This window comes from Somniosus microcephalus, chromosome 3 (genome assembly GCF_052327205.1).
Source record: "Somniosus microcephalus isolate GS21.2 chromosome 3, FLI_Smic_1.0, whole genome shotgun sequence".
NCBI lineage: Eukaryota > Metazoa > Chordata > Chondrichthyes > Squaliformes > Somniosidae > Somniosus > Somniosus microcephalus.
In genome coordinates this window covers 283,295,693-283,318,730 of record NC_140989.1, presented here as the reverse complement: position 1 = coordinate 283,318,730, position 23,038 = coordinate 283,295,693, and the positions used below count along the sequence as shown (strand labels likewise).

General features: G+C 44.6%; 1 protein-coding gene across 12 annotated transcripts in view; it reads right to left on the bottom strand.

The window, feature by feature from the left end:
• pde4dip (phosphodiesterase 4D interacting protein) overlaps positions 1–23,038 on the bottom strand; it is a 330,703-nt gene that overhangs the window by 212,842 nt on the left and 94,823 nt on the right. For 4 of the 12 annotated variants that reach the window (XM_085982648.1, XM_085982651.1, XM_085982649.1 and 1 more), the window contains exon 1: positions 3,220–6,002. The exons of 4 other annotated variants lie outside the window; for them this stretch is intronic. In XM_085982648.1, the coding sequence (XP_085838774.1) occupies positions 3,220–4,410 (1,191 nt within the window). In that variant the 5' untranslated portion in view covers positions 4,411–6,002. Of the gene's footprint in view, positions 1–3,219; positions 6,003–23,038 lie in introns of those variants that run through there. 4 more of the 12 variants (XM_085982644.1, XM_085982645.1, XM_085982646.1 and 1 more) reach the window with 4 other exon arrangements.

Below are 23,038 nucleotides of genomic sequence, written 5' to 3'. Positions count from 1 at the left end.
TCGTTACATCTACAATATGAATCGTTTTCTACATAATGTGTGAGCATCTCCAGACGCTCTCAAAGTACGACACTGAAATAACTGCACAAGCTCAAAATTTAAGTTCCTGGCTCCAAATCTTCCCAAAAAAAGCACCAAACACCAACACTAAAAGCTCAATTATAGCTTCGCCATCACCATGGAGGTTGGAGCCACCTCTTGAGGTAAGTCTCTATGCAACTAAAGCTACTATCACCCCATCATCTATATTGGAGTGGTGCTGCCAGTCAGACTGCCCCCAGAAGCTGTAGTGCTGAAATGTAAATGCAGCGCACAATGTTACTACCAGGCATCACTATCAGGTCACCAGAGGTGACCATCTGACCCAGCGATGATGATGATCCCATGACCAAATGGTGGCACAACATGGGAAAAAAATGGATATCCTCTAAAGGAAAATGAATACTAGGGTAAATTCACTGGATCCCCAGGGTGCTGTGCTTGAAGGGGAGCACCGGTCAAGAGAATCTGCACTACAGTGTCGTAGCTTTATCTCTGACCCAAAGCTCTCAGGTACAGCTCCCTACTGGGAGCAGGGGGATCAGTGAATTGACCCTATTATTTCAAAATTACCCGACACCACTAACCACCGTCTGAAATCAGCACATCTTTACGTTCTATTTTGCGAGCTGTTGGCTGAAGAGCATTACTAGAGGTTTAACTGTATAATGTTCCTTAAGTGAAGCACTTATGATAGAACAGATGAATGTTGATGGGCAGGACAAGCCGTCAAGTGAAACAATTTTACTTCCAGATTCGTGAATTTTTCCTAATCATCCTCTGAAGCGCCTTGGGATGCGTTTTACGTTAAAGGCATTATATAAATTAAGTATCAACAAACCTGCATTTTCTGTTTTTATTTTAGATTTTGAGTGTTTACTGATGACAGAAGGATGGTTGGGGTGGGGAAGCACATTATTTGGACAAAGTAGATGGTGCTTTGCTCTGCAGGCTATACCAAATCTGGGTCTGCTCGATGCTAACACTCAGTTAATGTTCCCCAGTTCACAGACACACAAAAAAATAATCACAACGTGACAGTAATTTCAGATGATCAATTTCAATGGTGAACGACACCACATGCTCTTGGACCATTATGTTAAGATAAAAAATTCTGTCATTTTCACCGATGTTATTGGTACTGGTCCAAGCAATGTGGGGAATGGGAAACCGTGCTCCCAGGAGATGAGGTACATTCACAAAGGGAGGCAGTGAGGTCAATCTGAAGACCAAGCTGACCCATGCTGTTTTTTGCTGCATTACCCTCCATCCCCTGGCCCTGACTTAATGACAGCTGAGGCTTGAGAGGAGATTTCCTGTCTGTCCTCCCTGTTGGGAGTGATACATGTGCCCTTGGAGGGATAGAAAGAATTACAATGGCAGAAAGTAATTAAAAATGTGTTAAATACAAACATTTATAAATGGACACTGTGGGAACTGGGTGACAGTGGATTAGACTCTAGCCTTCACCTCGGATACTGGGCTTCAAATCTAGGCCAGTCTGATGGTAGAAAAGTGTTCTGTCCACTGGCTGTAAAGGTTGTAAGTGAAATGAATCTGGGCAGTCTCAATCCATTTCCTAGAGGGCATGAGCCCACAGTGCAAAATTGGCACTAATTAGCAATCTCACTCAGAGAGACTGATGTGGAAAATAGAAAAAGTTACACTTTGGTGCATAGGGGATACTCTTCGGAGGTTAGAGCGGAGGCGCATTGTTTGGGCAGAGCAGAAGGAGCTTTACTCTGCATCTAGTTTTGCTATGCCTGACCTGGGACTACTTGATGCTGACACTTGGGTCTTGATTTTAACTGGCTCTGCCAGGCAAAAACCAGGCGAGAGGGCAGTTAAAATGGAGCGAGGGACTCACTCCTTTCCTGCCCTGATCTGGCGGACTACAATTTTAAATTTCAGGTGGCAAGGACACCCGGCCCAAGCCAGTGGAGTGCTCTTTAAATATGATCGTGTTCCAATGACGTCACTGGGGCCTGATCTGCTTTTTTTTTTAAAACCTGAGGCCTGAGTAGTCCCGACTTCCCTGCCAGGCTAAATCTACTGGAAACAGCAGCCAGGGTCAGAAGAGGCCCAGCAAGTTGCTTTTAAAATTTTATTTGGTTCCTTGTGGGCCAGGAGTGCTCCTTCGGGCCACACAAGGAAGTCTTGGGCCTCCTCCTCTCCCTGGACCGCAATTCCCCTGTCAAGTCCCAACAATCCACTTAATTTATGCTGGGGACTGTTCCCCTGGGTCCCCCGATGGCGGGTCCCTGCCACCTGATTGTAATGGCCGGGCAGCCACTCCCCGCCGACTTCACAGCCTTTTAGATTGGGAAGTTGGAAAGCAACAAGCTAATGAGGCCCAGCCGTTAAAAATCGTCCGAGCCTGCCTGCTGCCCCCAGGCACACCGTTCGCTTTGCTGCATTCCCGCCCAGGAGTTAAAATCGAGCCCTTAGTGTCTGCAGTGGAAAGTCTTCCATTTTCCAACACTGATATTCCTCATCTTGAGCAGCACAATTTTGTGCTTTTTTTTTTAATGGATACGGAACTCCAAAGATGTATATATATTTCAAAAGGAAATTTAATGCGACAGATCTCCAGATTCATGCTAGGCGATTAGAATAAGCAAACACTTGCTGCATTTACACCAATACTCACGTTACTCCTGTGCACTCCCTCCAATATTTTTTAGGTCTGTAACTGTTACATAGCTGGAGGCTCACACCTTTCAAGTCCAACCAAACACACAGGGAAGAGGAATGGCAGTGCAGCAACAAATCAACACCTTAGGAATTGCCAGGATACATTAAATACTCCACAAACCTGCTTACACTGTGCAATCTATTTATCTGTGTTGATCAATATCTTTCATTGGACCATTTACACATGGCAGAAATTTTTATTACTACTGCTGAGATGCAAAACATTATAATGAAAAGCCCCTACGTTTCACACCTAGAGCTGCTTATCAAACATAATTATTTATGCCGGGGGGGAGCCGGTGCGGGGTTATGGGTGGATGGTTGAAGAGAAAAGCTGAGCAACAACTTTAAAATGCTCAACTGTCACTCAGAGATTTGTCTTGAGATGCTGGGGGCTCTGTTGCCTTTTGACTGCTGCAAATGGGCCCTAGGAGTAATAGGAAGACAATGAGGAAACAACAACCTAGACAGTCACACTTCAAGTACCTGGGTGCGAATTGGAATATATTCATCAAGCATGTCCTGCAGGAGGTCCTCAAGCTCTGCCATATCATCAAAGTTCAGGTGCATCCTGGAAGGTTCTATGTATCTGCTGACAAATTCATAACCATTGTTATGCAGATGAGATCTGGAAATCCCATCACCCAAACTGCCACTTGACACAGAGCCCAAAGGAGTAGGCCTGACCGAAATTGGCAACTTGCTGCCTTTTGGGCTCTGAACAGGCCTGTATTCAACATTCCTCACTAAGGTAAGTACAAAGTCCAGCTTTTGGCTGTGCAACAAAGGATGGGTTGCTTGGCCATCAGAACTGTCCGATTTGGGACTTTTGTCATCTTTGGCACCTTTTTCTACTTGTGCCACTTCTCTGATGGGTGCAGGGCAGGATTCCACTGCTGCACCAAGAGATTCGACAGAAGAGGCTGGAGACATTTTATCCAGAGAGTCAGCATAGACAGAAGCCCTTGAATCACATGGTCCAATGGACATAGTCTCGTGTATGACTGGCATTGCGAGTCCTTCCTCAGCAGTTATGCTGCCCATCGCACTACTTCCACACCTGGTGGATGGGTCACAAGAAACAGTCTTTGCCACCTTCCGGGGGACTCTGCAAACCGCCTCGTAGTCTGCGTCGGTCACGCGCAAGGCTGAACAGCTGCGACACTTCCGGGATTTGTAGCTCGAGGTCTCTGAAGTCTGGCAGCTGTGAGTTTCCATGGCTTCCTCCCCATGTTCTGTCCATGATTCAAATCCAGAATAGACAAAGTCATCCTGCAGCAGGGCATGGTACCTGACATCGGGTAGGTTGGAGACGTCCACCGCGATGTCCTCACCCTTGCTGTCAGTGCTTGGCTCCTCATTGGTTTTACGATAAAGACTAGCTATGCAGTGCTTGATCCGATCCTTCTCTACGAGCAGCTTCTGCAAACGTTCAATTGACAGTGCCTCAATCCTTGCAATGACTGTGTCAAACCTGTAGATACGGTCTAACATGAAAGCGCATTTGCTGCAAGCGAACTCTGCCTTCCCATCTCGGGACACCTCTTTGCCCAGTATGTGGGATAGGATGACCTGTAGGTTCAGTTTGGAAGCCGTGTGGAAGATCCATCGCCGCTGGTTACCACACAGCTCCCGGGCACAGATCCTGCAAACCTCCTTCATTCTGGTGTCTAGCATGGAGTTGACTGTGCATGAAGAGTGATTAAAATGCACAAAGTCAACCTGACACAATGCTAAAATTTAAATAGAAACGTCACAACCTTAGTCTATCCTGCACTGTGGGCCTTGATCTTTCATGTTTCTCAATAATAACTAAAAGGTCAGCTAGTTTATATCAATAATAGTAATGTTTCAGCACTAAAGCTTCAAATAACAGGCCAGCAGGAAGTCAACCTACAATCAGTGCTTGTAATCAAAGCCCCGAATTTACGCAAGCTCCTTTTCCCGAGGCCTATGGCTGGGTTCCGCTTTGATTCTGGGTTGTCAGTCACTCAGTTCGGTTAATGGTTCGCTCCCTGGCGCCAATTTAGATTCATTTAATAGCGGTTCGGGCGCTATCGAGAACCATCTCAGGGCGTAGGACGGAAGCGCCACCTCACATCTCGATGCAAATATCACGGCTTTAAAAATTATCTTCCGTAAACATAAATACTCTGCAATAAAATATCAATTAAAAAAATCAGCACATCTCATATAATTCAGTGATCCGTGTTTTCTTTTGTTCCAGTTAAACGCAAACCCTATTTAAATTAACTGCAATTACAGGTGAATCAAAAAGCGAGCGGTGCTTTGTACATTTCCGAGAGACAGTATTTCGCCCCCATCCCCTAAGGTATTTGAATTCAGGGAGTATGCCGGTGGTTTATGGCAAAGCCAGCAAGTGTCATTGTGATCTATAAAAATCACCGGGGCCGCCGACTGCACACCAGCCCGCTTTATTCTTGATGCGACTGGAACGCTGCAATTGGTGTGAGAATAACTCTTCATTCGTTCCAGCAGCTTCGGCCAGAAGAACCCATGTCACGACCGAGGGCAGTCGATCGCACTGTCATCATCCTCTTGTCTTTGCTGCTCCCAGTCAGAAGGGGGAAGGGGAGAGATTAATTTAATATCAGACCAGAGGCACCGCCCCTTGCGTATCAAACAGCGGCAGTTTGAGGAGTAACAGGACAGACTGAAGGAGATCCTTTCTGCTGGTATTGTTAGAATTTGATTAAATCACGTCCCGTTATGTGGGTTTCCTGGATACAATGTCATCAGGACGGGAAGCGGCTGCTTGCAACCATCTAACCCGGCAGTGATGTGGCAACAATGTAGCTGAAACGGACTCAGTGTTCCAGGGATCTGGGTCAAACCATGTGCCACTTGGAGGGAGGGGTGCCTGCCACACTCTGCGCGTCTTCAGCTCAATGCAGCGTTACACACTGCGTTGTCATTTACAACAAAATGATTTTATACCCTGAGATTCAATTCCGCGAGGTTTCCCTCAAGATTGAGAATTCCGAAGCCGTCTTAAAGGAAGCCACCTTCATTCGCACCCCGTCTGTGTTGTGGTGCGGTTCTCTTCCCGGTAGCGCGACTAACATGTCTTTCTCTGGCTCGGTTTCATGCATCACCTGGGTGTTCAAGCAGCGTCTGCCAATGCTGCATCATCGGCTCAGATCTCAGCTATCCGGCGGAAGAATACTTTACACAAAAAATATATTTCATACAAAAAATTGTTCCACTTATCGTGAATAAGAGGCCGAATATTGTGAAAACACTGCACGTTTCAACAACCTGATTCTTGCTTCGAGCCCTATCGACATTGCAAACACGTCTTACGTTTGCTTTAATAGGTGGCGTTGTGCGAGGTTGGCGCGCTTTGTCGGAACATCCCCAACAGTTGACGTTGCAGTCACTAAAAATACAACTGATCTCTTGTCTCTCATCCTTAAAAAGGTCATATCAGTTTGTACTGAATGCCCTTAATTTCTCACATCCCGTTTTAAGTGAAGAGGTTCAAATCCAAACAGAACATAAGAACATAAGAAGTAGGAGCAGGAGTAGGCCATATAGCCCCTCGGGCCTGCTCCGCCATTCAATAGGATCATGGCTGATCCAAACCTAGACTCACGTCCACTTCCCTGCCCTCTCCCGTAACCCCTAATTCCCTTATCTGCTAGGAAACTGTCTATCTCCATTTTAAATCTATTTAATGTTGCAGCTTCCACAGCTCTCTGGGGTAGCAAATTCCATAGATTTACTACCCTCTGAGTAAAGAAGTTTCTCCTCATCTCAGTTTTGAAAGGGCAGCCCCTTACTCTAAGATTATGCCCCCTAGTTCTAGTCTCACCCATCAGTGGAAACATCCTCACCGCATCCACCTGATCAATCCCCCTCACAATCTTATATGTTTCGATAAGATCGCCTCTCATTCTTCTGAACTCCAATGAGTAGAGGCCCAACCTACTCAACCTTTTCTCATATGTCAACCCCCTCATCTCCGGAATCAACCGAGTGAACCTTCTCTGAACCGCCTCGAGAGCAAGTATATCTTTTCTTAAATATGGAAACCAAAACTGCACGCAGTATTCCAAGTGTGGCCTTACCAATACCCTGTATAACTGCAACAAGACTTCCCTGTTTTTATACTCCATCCCCCTTGCAATAAAAGCCAAGATTCCATTGGCCTTCCTGATCACCTGCTGCACCTGCATACTAACTTTTTGTGTTTCATGCACCAGGACCCCCAGATCCCTTTGTACTGTAGCACTTTGCAGTTTCTCTCCATTTAGATAAATAACTTGCTCTTTGATTTTTGATTCAGAGATATGATCCAATAATCCATAAAAAGTTACAGCACAACTTTTTTTTAATAAGTTACAAATATTGTTGCGAATTTAAAAGTGTTCATGCTTAACAAAAAGAAAAAAACTTGTATTTATGTAGCGCTTTTCAATACCTCTGGACCTCTTAAAGTATTTTGCAACCAAAAGTACTTTTGGAGTGTAGTCACTGTTGTAGAGAAATGCAGCAGCCAATTTGCACCTGGCAAAATCCCACAAATAGCACGAAGATAAATAACCAGATAATTGTTTTAGTGATGTTGGTTGAGGGAATAAAGATTGGCCAGAACACCTCATCTGCTCTTATTTGAATTAGCGCCATGTGATTTTTTATATACACCTAAGAGTGCAAATGGGACCTCAGTTTAAGTCTCATCCCTCAGTACTGCACAAAAGTGTCAGCCTAGATTATGTGCTCAGGTCTCTGGAGTTGACCATCTGACTCAGAGACAAGCATGCTACCACTGAGCCAAGGACCAGGTGACACATGAGTGTCAGTTGAATGCTTTATTAGTACATATAAAAAGGAGGTTTAAGTTTAGAGCTATGGAGAAAGTGAACCCACAGATTCCAGCTATAGTAATATACTCGGAGATTCTTTCTTCGCATTCACTGACTGCATTCCAAAGCTTGTCGAGTGTCTTGCCTCGTCTTCTCGTTGGAGGCGAAACTGAGGGACACGAGAGTGGAAAAGGGTCAGCATGAACCACTTTTACTTGGAAACATTCCTGTGCAGGTTTACTTCCTTGCTGGAGGAGATGAGATGGAAGCCCTGTAGTGATAGGCAAATGGCGAAACATGATGACCCTGGGAGCTGTAGCTGTAGGTCTGCATGTGGGCGATTTGGTACCCTGGTTGCTTATTGCTGGATGTCTGAAGCTATATAATGGTTCAGCAACTGAGCAGCCCTATTTTGGATTTGCACTGTTCCTCACATGAGGGAGGGGGTTAGGAAAGATGCCCTAAATATGGTTAACCTCTTAACAACTGGGACAACTAGCTGCAATTGATTGGCTACTCTTTGCACTGCAGTCATAAAGCAGTTACTAAAAAACAGAACTTGACACCACCTTCATGAAACATCAGAACTCCTTTTGACAACAAGATACAGAACAAGGAACTGTGCAGATAGAATGATAGCTGGCTCGCTATGACATTGATATTGTTGCACCAAGGCTGTCTGGAATGGGACAACTATTAGAGCAGTTGGATAGTTGAGTCACCATGTACTTAGAACATAAGAACATAAGAAATAGGAGCAGGAGCAGGAGTAGGCCAATCGGCCCCTCGAGCCTGCTCCGCCATTCAATAAGATCATGGCTGATCTGATCCTAACTGCCAATCCACTATCACAGAACCATCTCCTGCATCTAACAGAATTAGACACATGAAATAGGAGCAGGATCAGGCTACACGGCCCCTGGGCCCGCTCCGCTACCCACAGAGCCATGACTGATCCGAACCTAGACTCACGTCCAAATTCCTGCCCGCTCCCCGTAACCCTTAATTCCCTTTACTTCTAGGAAACTGTCTATTTCTGTTTTAAATTTATGTAATGATGTAGCTTCTACAGTTTTTTGGGGCAGCATATTCCATGGACCTACCACCCTCTGAGTGAAGTAGTTCCTCCTCATCTCAGTTTTGAAAGAGCAGCCCCTTATTCTAAGACTATGCCCCCTAGTTCTAGTTTCACCCATCATCGGGAACATCTTCCCTGCATCCATCCGATCCAACCCCTTCACAATCTTATATGTTTCAATAAGATCGCCTCTCATTCTTCTGAACTCCAATGAGTAGAGTCCCAATCTACTCAACCTCTCCTCATATGACCACCCCCTCATCCCCGGGATTAACCGAGTGAACCTTCTTTGTACTGACTCGAGAGCAAGTATGTCCTTTCTTAAGTATGGACACCAAAACTGTACGCAGTATTCCAGGTGCGGCCTCACCAATACCTTGTACAACTGAAGCAATACCTCCCTATTTTTATATTCTATCCCCCTAGCAATGAAAGCCAACATTCCATTGGCCTTCTTAATCACTTGCTGCACCTGCATACTAACCTTTTGAGTTTCGTGCACCAGGACCCCCAGATCCCTTTGTACTTCAGTACTTTCCAGTTTCTTGCCATTAAGATAATAACTTGCTCTACGATTTTTCCTGCCAAAGTGCATAACCTCACACTTTCCAGTATTGTATTCCATCTGCCAAATCTCTGCCCACTTACTTAGCCTGTCTATGTCCCCTTGAAGGTTTTTTATGTCCTCCTCACTCACTACTTTCCCCCCCATCTTAGTATCATCTGCAAACTTTGATATGTTACAATTGGTCCCCTCCTCCAAATTGTTAATATAGATTGTAAAGAGTTGGGGACCCAGCACTGACCCCTGCGGAACACCACTAGTTACTGATTGCCAGTCTGAGAATGAACCATTTATCCCAACTCTCTGCCTTCTGTTAGACAGCCAATCCTCTATCCATGCCAGAATATTACCCCCAATCCCGTGATTTTTTATCTTAAGCAATAATCTTTTGTGTGGCACCTTGTCAAATGCCTTTTGGAAGTCTAAATACACTACGTCCACTGGTTCCCCTTTATCCACACTATATGTTACTTCCTCAAAGAACTCCAGCAAATTTGTCAAACATGACTTCCCCGTCATAAAACCATGCTGACTTTGTCCTATTAAATTATGATTATCCAAATGTCCTGTTACTGTCTCCTTAATAATGGACTCCAAAATTTTACCTACCACAGATGTTAGGCTACCCGGTCTATAGTTTCCAGCCTTCTGTCTACTGCCCTTTTTAAATAAGGGTGTTACATTAGCAGTTTTCCAGTCTGCCGGGACCATTGCCGAGTCCAGGGAGTTTTGGAAAATTATTACCAATGCATCCACAATCCCTACCGCCACTTCCCTCAAGACCCTAGGATGTAAGCCATCAGGTCCAGGTGATTTATCCGCCTTGAGTCCCATTATTTTACCGAGTACCACTTCCTTAGTGATTTTGATCGTGTTTAGCTCCTCCCCCCTCTTAATGACATTACAGCAAAGTTGGATTGGCTGACAAAAGATGCCGGCGGTGAGATTGAAACAAATAGTGTGATGCTACTACCATTGGTGCCTTTGCACCAATGATTACAAATGAAGATGAGGTGAAGAAGCAGTTTTATGTTGATTTAGATGATGTGATCATTTAACACCATCAGCAGACAAACTGATTATCATGGGAGACTTCAATATACAGGTTGGTAAGAATGCCACCAGCTGAGGTGGTAAGTGTCAGCTTGGCTCAATAGTAGTATTCTCACCTCTGAGTTGAAGCACCATCCACCTTTATGGATTTAGCACATAATTCAGGCCGACAGTTCAGTGCAATATTTAGGGGATGTTGCATGGTCAATGTACAGTCTTTCGAATGAGATATCAAATGAAAGGTCATCAACCTGAAACATTAACTCTGTTTCTCTCTCCACAGATGCTGCCTGACTTGCTGAGTATTTCCAGCATTTACTGTTTTTTTTGTCAAACTAATCTGCCTGTTCAGATCCCATGGCACAATTCAGAGAAGAGCATGGGTGTTCTCCCAGTGCCCTGCCCAACATTTATTCCTCACTCAACACCAATAAAAACAGATTAACTGCTTGTGGGACCTTGCTGTGCAAAATTGCTTGCTGTCTTTACCTACTTAACAGCAGTGACTACACTTCAAAAGTAATCTCTCTCTGGTGTTACGAAGGCCATCAGTAATGTCGTCCTCCTTATGATAACATCTATCAAACATGAGCTGATCATCACCAATATAATTTTACACCTGTTACACAAACATAAAAGATCCTAAATGTATATTTGATCTCATAAATAGCACCTTGTTGATGATATCAATGTCTGGCAGTGTGACCTGCAGGATATAAGTACCAGAGCTATGCATGGAGCAGAATGCGGGAAAATAACCACTACATGACCCACTTGTAGAATTACATAGAAGTCACAAAATGGAAACAAGTCATTAAACCCAAGTGGTCCATGTCAGGGTTTACCCTACACACGAGCAAACAGTCCTAATCACATTTACCTGCCCTGCTCGAACATCCCTTTATCTCCTTTTCCTTCATCCACCTGTCCACTCTAATCTTGAATGTTAACGTAGTTTCTGCCAATCACTAACCTTAGGAGTGAATTCTACAGTCCCATAACTCTGTGTAAAGAAGTTTCTCTGATCTCTGTTCTAAATCTCTTACAGTTAATCTAATCTTGTATCCAATCCTCTCGTTCTAGACCCCTCAACTACTGGAAATAGTCTGCTTCTATCTATCCTGCCCCATCCTTTCATAATCTTAAACACTTCTATCATATCGTCCCATAATATATGCTGGTTTAATTACAAAAGCCCCATTTTTTTGAAGTCTTTCTTGTATTTCCTCATACCAGGCAGCATCTAATGAATCTGTGCTTACCCCTGTAAAGCCTCAATATCCTTCCTATAGTGTGGAGCCCAACACTACACACAGTACTCTAACCAAGATCTTAAGGTTTTATACAAATTCATTAGCACTTGGCTTTTATATTCTTTCCCTCGAGTTTTTTCCCCCACAGTTTTGCCAACCTCAGAGGTGCTGCCTTTAATGTGCTATGAACCTGTACCCCCAAATCCTTCTGCTCTTCCCGGGAGATAATAGGCCTCAGAAATAAACAGTAACAGCCCAGAGGTGCCCGCATGGAGGGTAAAAGCTTTTTACATAGAAACATAGAAGATAGGAGCAGGAGTAGGCCATTCGGCCCTTCGAGCCTGCTCCGCCATTCAACGAGATCATGGCTGATCATCCAAACCCTAGCACCCGGTCCCTACACTGACAGCCATCCCACACAAGCCCTATCCCCGTAACCCCACGTATTTAATCCCCCCCTAACACTAAGGGCCAATTTTTATCATGGCCAATCAACCTAACCCGCACATCTTTGGACATCTTTAGTGACCACCTCTCCCTCCATTCTCTGGTGTTATGAAGGCCAACAGTAATGTCGATCTCTTTATGATAACATCTATCAAACATGAGCTGATCATCACCAATATAATTTTTCACCTGTTACACAAACATAAAAGATCCTAAATGTATCTTTGATCTCATAAATAGCACCTTGTTGAGGATATCAATGTCTGGCAGTGTGACCTGCAGGATATAAGTACCAGAGCTATGCATGGAGCAGAATGCTGCCTTTAAAGAACTATGAATCTGTACTCCCAAATCCTTCTGCTCTTCCCAGGAGATAATAGGCCTCAGAAATAAACAGTAACAGCCCAGAGGTGCCCGCATGGAGGGTGACATAAGAAAACTACTAGGCACTTGGTCTAAGCGTTAAACAAAGCTTCAATCAACTGTTTTACAACATGGAGGTCTAGTTGTGTCCTTCACTAGTTCCTGTTAAGAATGTCCTGCGCAAGCTGGGCCCATGCCCGAGGATTTATACTCTCCCTGGACAGCGCCACCCGTAGGCCGCTCAGTATTATTTCATAAGTCTCTCTTTCATGAATGACTGATTCATGTCAGAGAGCAAGAGCCTTTTAGTGACCACCTCTTCCTCCATTCTGTCCTCGGTGATATATGTACCGGTCAGAGACCCTGGTTTCCCCCGAGGCCTTCAGTGGGTATTGGTTTTGGATCTTCGGGCACGTGCTACTTTAGATCCCTGGATCTTCTGGTATGCAGAGCTGTCCCTGCTGTAACACCACTAGAGTTTCCTTCTTTACCCTGGCGGGCTCCTTCTTGATGATGGGAATCTTGCTGGGAGCCTGCCATGCATAGTTAATGAGTGACAACCCAGGAAAATGGGTCAAGTATGGAAGGGCAGGCAGGAGTCCAACCTCGTGAAATTCCGCCTTGATGAGGAGAATCCCCCATCTCTTTCACACCCACTCTTCTCCAATCTTTTCAATGGTGGAGTGAAAAACACTTAGTGAAATAAGGCCAGATACGAATCAATGAGCTGTTTTATTTCAGACAGTAAGTGAACATGTAGAGTAACAGTCTAACCAAATTCCATTTACTTCACTCAATTTCACTTCTCTCCTCGACAAATGGAAAAAATAATAATCCACGTGCATTTACCATTTGGTGGGTTGAGTTACTTGTTTTTACCAATACCTTTCTAGACAACTTCTAACTGAACAAGCTGACCTCTTGCATTTTAGTTTCCAGTTCCAGGCCATCGATTGGTTCTGACAATCTTTTGGTCAAAAGCCCGCCTGCCCCCTGAACATGGATTTTTTTTCTTTGTTAATTCTGACCCTAGGATTTGCTAACAGGTCTGTCAATGAAATACCCCCTCTCCCAAGAGTATATTCTCAGCAGGCACCTCATGCTTATGTCGACATGAATAGAACTGTCTTCACTATAATGGGTGTGAATATTTGTTGCCCAGCTTAGAGAAGATAACGAATTGCTTAACATTCCCAGTCCTTGTGGAGACCACCGCAATACTTGGCTCAATAACACCTCAAGCTTCTGCCCCCACGCCTTCCTGTCTAAATCTGTAGCCTATGGCTTTTAATCCTGTGCAAATTCACTTTGTTATTTTTTTTAAAACAAAGCTCAAGAATCTCAGAACATGACAGTAGCTATACGGGACTTCAGTTACTTTCTTAATTGAGTGATACATATTGAAGCAGCTGGCTCCTGCACTGTCTTCGTTGAGTTCCTGGACTATTTCTGTGGCGTAGAAACTGAGTCAGAAGGTTGTGGATTCATGTCCCCATCTGCCCTCTCAGGTGGACATGAGACTATTTCGAAGAAGAGCAGGGGCGTTATCCCTGGTATCCTGGACAATATTTATCCCTCAATCAACAACACGAAAACAGATTATCTGGTTATTATCACATTGCTGTTTGTGGGAGCTTGCTGTGCCTAAATTGGCTGTTGCGTTTCCTACATTACAAAAGTGACTGCACTTCCGTAACTAGTTGGGTACCACAGGGATCAGTGCTGGGGCCTCAACTATTTACAATCTATATTAATGACTTGGATGAAGGGACAGAGTGTACTGTAGCCAAATTTGCTGATGATATAAAGATAGGTGGGTTAGCAAGTTGTGAGGAGGACGCAAAGAGTCTGCAACGGGATATAGATAGGTTAAGTGAGTGGGCAAAAATTTGTCAGATGGAGTATAATGTGGGAAAATGTGAGATTATCCATTTTGGAAGGAAGAATGAAAAAACAAAATTATTATTTAAATGGAGTGAGACTACAAAATGCTGCGGTACAAAGGAATCTGGGGGTCCTAGTACGTGAAACACAAAAAGTTAGCACGCAGGTACAGCAAGTAATTAGGAAGGCTAATGGAATGTTGGCCTTTATTGCAAGGGGTATGGAGTATAAAAGTAGGGAAGTTTTGATGCAACTTTACAGGGCGCTGGCGAGACCGCACTTGGAGTACTGCGTACAGTTTTGGTCTCCATATTTAAATAAGGATATATTTGCATTGGAGGCAGTGCAGAGAAGGTTCACTAGGTTGATTCCTGGGATGAAGGGGTTGACGTATGATGAAAGGTTCAGCAGGTTGGGCCTATACTCATTGGAGTTTAGAAGAATGAGAGGTGATCTTATTGAAACATATAAGATTCTGAGGGGGCTCGACAGGGTGGATGCGGAGAGGATGTTTTCCCTAGTGGGGGTATCTAGAACTAGGGGGCATAGTTTCAGAATAAGGGGTTGCCCATTTAAGACGGAGATGAGGAATTTCTTCTCTCAGAGGGTCGTGAATCTTTGGAATTCTCTACCCCAGAGAGCTGTGGAGGCGGAGTCATTGAATATATTCAAGGCAGAGATTGACAGACATTTGAACTACAAGGGAGTCAAGGGGTATGTGGAGAGATTGGGAAAGTGGTGTTGAGGCCAAAATTGGATCAGGCATTATCCAGTAGCCAGTTTAACTGACCGCTCTACTGACCAACCTGTGCCCAGGAATGAGGTTAGGGGCTGATCCTTCAACTTCCTGTGGGCACAGACTGTTGAGTCTGTGTTTCCAAATATAGTTATGCTGAATAACTGGACACAGACTACAGAAATAATTAAACAGGTCTTTAGTAATTGAGGGTCAGGGCTGAACTGGAATACACTTTGCTCCACAGGGTTTATATACCGGTGTGGTCACCACCGGTACTACAATGTACAGGAGCCATCAAAAAGTAGTCCATCACCTTAAGGTATCCTCTTAAGGTGGTACAGGTTATATACACTACAATTCCTCCCCTTTTAGCTTAACAGTGTACACCCCAATTTAAACATTACATGGATAACATATATACAACTTTCACACAAAACTGTTCAAAGATTCAGTCTCTGAGGAGGCCTCCTGATCCGGGCCGGATAACGCCTTTCAGGGGTCTCTGGTTCTCGTTGCTGGGGTGACTCATCCATTTGATCTCCTATGGATTGAACATCATCATGTACGTTCGAGTCTGAGGTAGATGCTACAGGCTCAATAACTTCTTCAACTGGTGTCTCTGCCGTAGACATGGGGTCGACCCTTGTTCTTGATTCCACAAGTTGGTCAGCATGACGTCGTATTACGTTCTCTCCAACGTCTACCGTGTACATCAAGGGTCCTTGTCGGGCACGAATTGTTCTGGATTGCCATTTATCATTCCTATAGTCCCTGGCCAACACTGGTTGTCCTATTTCGAAACTCCGAGTGGCCTTGTTATTTACGTGCTGGAATTGCTTGTTTTCGACTTCCCTACGCACATTGGGTTTTAACAAATCCAACCGGGACCGCAACCTCCTGTTATAGAACATTATGGCAGGGCTTTGATTTGTCACTGCATGCGTGGTGTTTCGATATGCCATCAGGAAATTGTCCACCTTGTGTTGTAGTGGAATATGGTCTTTGCTCGTGGCCTTTATCGCCTTTTTGAACGTTTGTACAAATCTCTCGGCCAACCCATTTGTAGCCGGATGATATGGGGCAGATGTATAGTGTTTCACCCCATTCTTTTTCATGAATTTCTGGAATTCTTCTGACACGAACTGTGGTCCGTTGTCTGAACATATTTGTTCCGGCAACCCATTCCTTGCAAATATGGTTCTTAGAACTGCGATCGTCTTTTCAGAGGTAGTGGTCGACATCTTAATCGCTTCTGGCCATTTAGAATGTGCGTCTACTGCTATCAAAAACATGGAATCCATGAATGGACGTGCAAAGTCAATATGCACACGTTGCCATGGGGTTGAAGGCCATTCCCACGGATGCAGCGGTGCAATTGGAGGTGCGTTTTGAACTTTTTGGCACCCTGAGCAGCTTTTAGTCAGATCCTCTATTTGTTTGTCGATACCTGGCCATCACACATAAGCCCTAGCAAGGCTTTTCATCTTGACTCCCCCCAGATGACCTTCATGCAATTCCTTCAGAACTCTCTCCCTTAATTTAGGAGGAATAATCACCCTTGTTCCATACATCAATGTTCCTTGACAGATGGACAGCTGTTCTCGTCTGGCTGAGAATGCTGGTAACAGTGGGTCGCCATGTGCTGGCCATCCCTTCACTGTCAAATCGTAGACCCGAGACAGTGTCGGGTCGTTTCGGGTCTCTCTCTCAATACCCGCATTGGTGGCTGGTAAGCATTCGATGATGGTCGAGTGAAATATCTCGACAGGGTCAACTGCCGGTGCCTCTTCCGCTGTAGGTAGTGGCAGGCACGACAGCCCATCAGCATTACCATGTTGCTTTGTACCTTTGAATTCGATATCATATTGATGTGCCCCTAGGAAAAAGGACCATCTCTGAAGCCTCTGCGCCGTCATAACCGGAACACCCTTCTTAGGGTTAAAAATGGAAACCAACGGCTGGTGATCTGTCAGCAGCGTAAACTTTTGGCCTTGCAGGTAATGGTTAAATTTCTTAACTCCCCACACGAGGCTGAGAGCCTCCCTATCTATCGGAGCATAGTTGCGCTCTGCGGAGGTCAATGATCTGGATGCGAACGCGACTGGCCTTTCCAAGCCATTTGGAAACTTATGTGAGAGCACTGCCCCGATACCATATGGAGAAGCATCACAAGCTAAGCGAATAGGCAGCGTTGGGTTAAAGTGAGCCAACACTTCCTTAGAGGTGATCAGTGCCTTGCTTTTTTGAAAAGCCCGCTTACAATCATCGCTCCACTTCCATGGTATTCCCATTTGCAAAACAGTGTTCAGTGGGTGTAACACCGTGGATAAATTTGGAAGAAACTTGTGGTAATAGTTAACCAACCCAAGGAACGACCTCAACTGGGATACATTTTCCGGAGCGGGAGCTTTCACAACAGCTTCGATCTTGTCAGGTGACTTATGGAGCCCCTCCTGGTCAATGACGTGGCCGCAGTACGAGATTCGCTTTTGAAAGAACTCACATTTCTGGCGATTAACTCTGAGCCCATATTCTTTCAATCTGGTGAGCACCTGCTCCAAATTCGCGAGGTGATCCTTATCATCATCTCCTGTAATCAGAATGTCGTCCAGGTAGCATTGTGTGCCTGGAATTCCCTGCAATACCTGCTCCATGGCCCTTTGCCAAATCGCTGGAGCCGATGCCACTCCAAAAAACAGTCTATTATACCGATATAAGCCCTTATGTGTGTTGATCGTGAGATACTGGCGTGACGCTTCATCAACTTCCATCTGTAGGTACGCCTGTGCCAGGTCTATCTTGGTGAAGTGTTTCCCGCCAGACAGCGAAGCGAAGATATCTTCAATCCGCGGAAGCAGATATTGCACCGTGTGAAGAACCGGTTTAACAGTGATCTTGAAATCGCCACAGATGCGAACCTTCCCAGGTTCCCCCGGCTTGTTGCTCAACGAACGCTTCATGACAGGAACAATGGGTGTGGCCCATTCGCTCCAGTCCACCTTTGACAGTACTCCTGAACGTTCTAGCCCTTCCAGCTCTGCTTCCACAGCAGGTCGTATCGCATAAGGTACCGGTCTGGCTTTGAAAAATTTTGGGTTTGCATGTTCTTCAACCTTGATGTTTGCCGTAATTCCTTTCAGTGTTCCCAGTCCCTGTTGGAACACCTCCTTAGCATCGTCCAATATTTTGGACAGTCGTTTAGGTTTGACGTCGTCCTCTTTACAGGAATCTACAGTCAGTGCTTATATGGAATGCCAGTCCACATTTATTCTCCGGATCCATTCCCGTCCCAGTAGTGGCGGACCTCCATCAGGTAACACATACAAGTCCATTTCCTGACTTTCTTTACCATTGTAGACCACATTTACTTTTATCTTTCCGATGGGGTATACTATTTGCCCCGTGTATGTTTTCAATACAATCTCCGTATCCCTCAGGGGAATGTGCGAGAATAACCTTTTGTAATCTTGCTTATTCATGATCGTCAATGCCGATCCAGTGTCCAATTCCATCTTCACTTGGACTCCTGCTATCCGAAGCATGACCCAGATAGTTTGGTGGTCTGCTGTGTTACCCACATTATGTATTTTTAGACAACCCAGTTCCTTACTGCTGGAGTCTGAATCCATCTTCTGTTCATCCGAACTGTTCTCTGTCACCTTGTGTACTTTTTTGTACTTCTCCTGCGGCGACTTTTTGCTGCTGGTCTTCTTTCCTGACCGACATACTCTCGCTATGTGACCAAGTTTGCCACATTGCCTGCATTCTTTATCTTTGAACCAGCACTGGTTCTGGTCATGCGTTGTCCTTCCGCAACGATAACACTTTACTGCGCCCAATGCCATTTCATTGGTGCTGAATTCCAATGGCCTTTGCTGTATCTCTGCAGCGCCTCGTGCTGCTGCCTCGTGCGATGCTGCAATGCTGAAAGCTTTGTCCAGCGTAAGATCCTTTTCCTCTAGCAGTCGCTTCTGGGTTCCTTCCCTTAGGAGCCCACACACAAACTTATCTCTCAGTGCGTCTGCTAGTCCTGTACCGAACTGACAGTACTTTGATAACTTGCGCAGTTCGATTAAGAATTCAGTGTTGCTTTCCTCTTTAAGTTGAATTCTTTTGTAGAATTTAAATCGTTCCGCTATCAGCAGCGGCGTGGGGTTTAAATGCTCTTGCAGGATAGTAACAATATCCGCGAAACTCTTTCCTACCGGTTTATCTGGTGTTACAAGGTTCCTTAATAACCCGTACGTCTTCGCACCCATCGAGTTTAATAGGGTTAGTGCTTTCTTATCCTCCGGTACCTCATTCGTTGTACAGTAAACTTCGACGCGTTCCACATAAGTGACCCAATCTTCCACATCGCTATCAAAAGCAGTGATGTTACCCGTTTTTGGCATCCTTGTTGAGTTTCCTTTCCTTCGGATATGATTATTATTTTATTTTATTTTTTTCAAAATGGCGTCTTCCCGCGCTTGGCGGCTTTTCCCGCGCTTGTCTTCTTCCCCCGCCGACTCAAAATGGCGATTACCGCGCTGTTGCCGTTCTCGCCTCCCAGCGGTCCTTGTGGACATAAACGCTTTTCTGGCTGCTGCGCGTCTCTGCCCCGATTGCAGTCCGGCCCCTGACACCGGCTGCGGTCATGTTCTCCGCCCTTTTCGTCGTTTCCCTCCCCTTCTCTTACTGACAACTCGGCCGACTTCCCCCCCGTGCCGCTCGATCGGGCTTACCCGCCGCTGTCGTCGAAGGGATGTTCACTGATGTTTGACTTCGTGGCCAGAAACCAACCCGGGTTCCCGATTGCCTCCCGTGCTATGCAGTGCCCAGCAGGATGTTGAGGGTGGATGTCCTTGATCGACGCCCGTTTCAGAGGCGAAGCTTCCTTTGATGCAACTGCCGCTAGGTAAGATCAGACTCGTCGCCACTGTTGAGTCTGTGTTTCCAAATATAGTTATGCTGAATAACTGGACACAGACTACAGAAATAATTAAACAGGTCTTTAGTAATTGAGGGTCCTCTTTTCAGGGCTGAACTGGAATACACTTTGCTCCACAGGGTTTATATACCAGTGTGGTCACCACCGGTACTACAATGTACAGGAGCCATCAAAAAGTAGTCCATCACCTTAAGGTATCCTCTTAAGGTGGTACAGGTTACATACACTACACAGACAACAAAAGGACAGTGAAGCACTTGTTGCAGGCCAGTTCCAACAAAAGTTGCCGAGTGAGGCAGAAAGGAGACAAATCTCCTTTCAGAAGAAAGTCAGCTGGGCTTAAATAGCTGGTCAGGTTTCAGAGAATAAAACTGTCCAAGAAAAGTGAATTATTTTAGCCTGCTGGAAGGCTCAGTTGTAGCATATTTATTGTTTTTCTAATTTATGATGAGGGATCGAGGTGAGAAGTATGTGAGATTTCCTTTAACTGTTACTCTGTATGTTTATTTACTGGCTATAGAACAAAGCAGCTTAATGATTTGTATATGACTGCATCTCACTTAAGTGTTACTGAGTCAGCCTTTCAGAAAATTAGAGAAGGACACATGTAAGGGTCACAATAGCCAGTTCATATAACAAAGGGGACTCATTGTTACCTGCCCCCAAATTATACTATCGTGCATCTGTATATTGGGTAGTGAAAGTAAACTTCCGATCATGAGGGATGTAAGTTGACTTACTGGAGCGACCGGTGACACTAACCAGTGAAAATTTATAACAACAACTCTTAATCATTTCAACATATCAAAGTAATGAGTGAAGTGTGAACTATGTGTCAAACTACTGTAGTAGTGGAGGAAACAGCAGTAGCTGATGTGATACTACAATAGTGATAGTGACCAAGTCAAAAGGCACAGCTTTGAGTCATGTATTCATCTTTGGGAAGCAGAATAAACAAGTCACACAGGACTACATTAACTCATTCTTTCCTCAGAACTTCAAAACTGCAGAACTCCTTAACTTCCCCAGTCCTACAATGTGAAGCTTTTAAAATCCAAGCTTAGCATCAATCAGCCACTACTTTACCTTGTCTTCTCTTACACTTTTAACCATGTTGGTGTCCTTTACTATGGGCTATGGACCTGCATCCAGGTTTTCAATTTAGAAAAAAAGTGATTGAAATTAGGGCACAAAGCTTCAATAATGCTAAGTTACAGAGAATCATAGAATGATACACCACAGAAGGAGGCCATTCGGCCAATTATGTCTGCACAGGCTCTTTGATAGAGCTACCCAATTAGTTCCACTCCCCTGCTCTTTCCCCATAGCCCTGTAAATGTTTTCCCTTCAAGCATTTATTCAATTCCCTTTTGAAAGTTATTAATGAATCTGCTTCCACCGCCCTTTCAGGCCGTGCATTCCCGATCACAACTCGCTGCGCAAATTTTTTTCCTCATGTCACCTCTAGTTTTTTTGCCAATCACCTTAAATCTTTGTCCTCTGGTTACTGACTATTCTGCCACTGGAAACAGTTTCTCCTTATTTACTCTATCAAAACCCTTGATGATTTTGAACACCTCTATCAAATCTCCTCGTAACCTTCTCTGCTCTAAAAACAACTCCAGCTTCTCCACATAACTGAAGTCCCTCATCCCTGGTACTATTCTAGTAAATCTCTTCTGCAGCCTCTAAGATCTTAACATCCTTCCTAAAAAAGTGTGGTGCCCAGAATTGAACACAGTATTCCAGCTGAGGCCTAACCAGTGTTTTATAATGGTTTAACATAACTTCCTTGCTTTTGTACTCTATGCCTCTATTAATAAAGCCAAGGATCCCATCAATGTTCCCTTTAAGCTAGGTGGCGAGGCAGCAATCCAGGGATCCCACACAGCTAGCTTAAAGGGGCTGCGCAACACCAAAAAAAATTAGAGGAAACACTGGATCCCAATCCCATATGCTTTTTTAAAAAAAATAGTCTTCTCAACTTGTCCCGCCACCTTCAAAGATTTGTGTACCTACACCCCCAGGTCACTCTGTCTTCCTGAAGTCTGTTACTATCCTCCTCACTGTTTACTACATTTCCAAGTTTCGTGTTATCTAAAAACTTTGAAATTATGCGCTGTATACCCAAGCCCAGGTCATTAATATATATCAAACATAGCAGTGGTCCTAATACCAACCCTTGTGGACCACCACTGTATACTTCCCTCCAGTCAAAACAACCATTCACTATTACTCTCTGTTTTCTGTCCCTTAGCCAATTTTGTATCCACGCTGCCACTGCCCCTTTAATCTCTTGGGCTTTGATTTTGCTAACAGGTCTATTACATGGTACTTTATCAAATGCCTTTTTAAAGTCCATAAACACAACATTAACCACACTACCCTCATCAACCCTCTTTGTTACTTCAGAGAGTAGAGAAGCAGAGTAAAATCACACAGCAAAAAAAATACACAGACAAAAAGTCTGTGAACAGACATATTTGTACATCAACTGATATAAGAACATAAGAACATAAGGAGCAGGAGTAGGCCAATCGGCCCCTCGAGCCTGCTCCACCATTCAATAAGATCATGGCTGATCTGATCCTAACCTCAAATCTTCTATCACTCTGCATCCACCCGAACCCATGTGATCTCCCGGGAGAGGCGAAAAACCAGATAAAGACCCAATGGCCAATTTGGGAGAAAAAAATCTGGGAAATTCCTCTCTGACCCATCTAGGCGATCGAAATTCTTCCAGGAGATCACTCTGTCCCTATATTTTCTACAGTACTTACCTTCTGTAAAGGCGATCTCCACCCCAGCCAGGAACAGGAATAAAACCATCTCCTGAAATCTAACACAGAATTAGAACACAGTAGGAGCAGAACCAGGCTACACGGCCCCTGGGCCCACTCCACTACCCACAGGGCCATGACCATTCCGAACCTAGACTCATGTCCAATTTCCTGCCCGCTCCCCGTAACCCTTAATTCCCTTTACTTCTAGGAAACTATCTATTTCTGTTTTAAATTTATTTAATGATGTAGCTTCCACAGCTTTCTGGGGCAGCAAATTGCACAAACCTACCACCCTCTGAGTGAAGAAGTTTCTCCTCATCTCAGTTTTGAAAGAGCAGCCCCTTATTTTAAGATTATGCCCCCTAGTTCTAGTTTCACCTA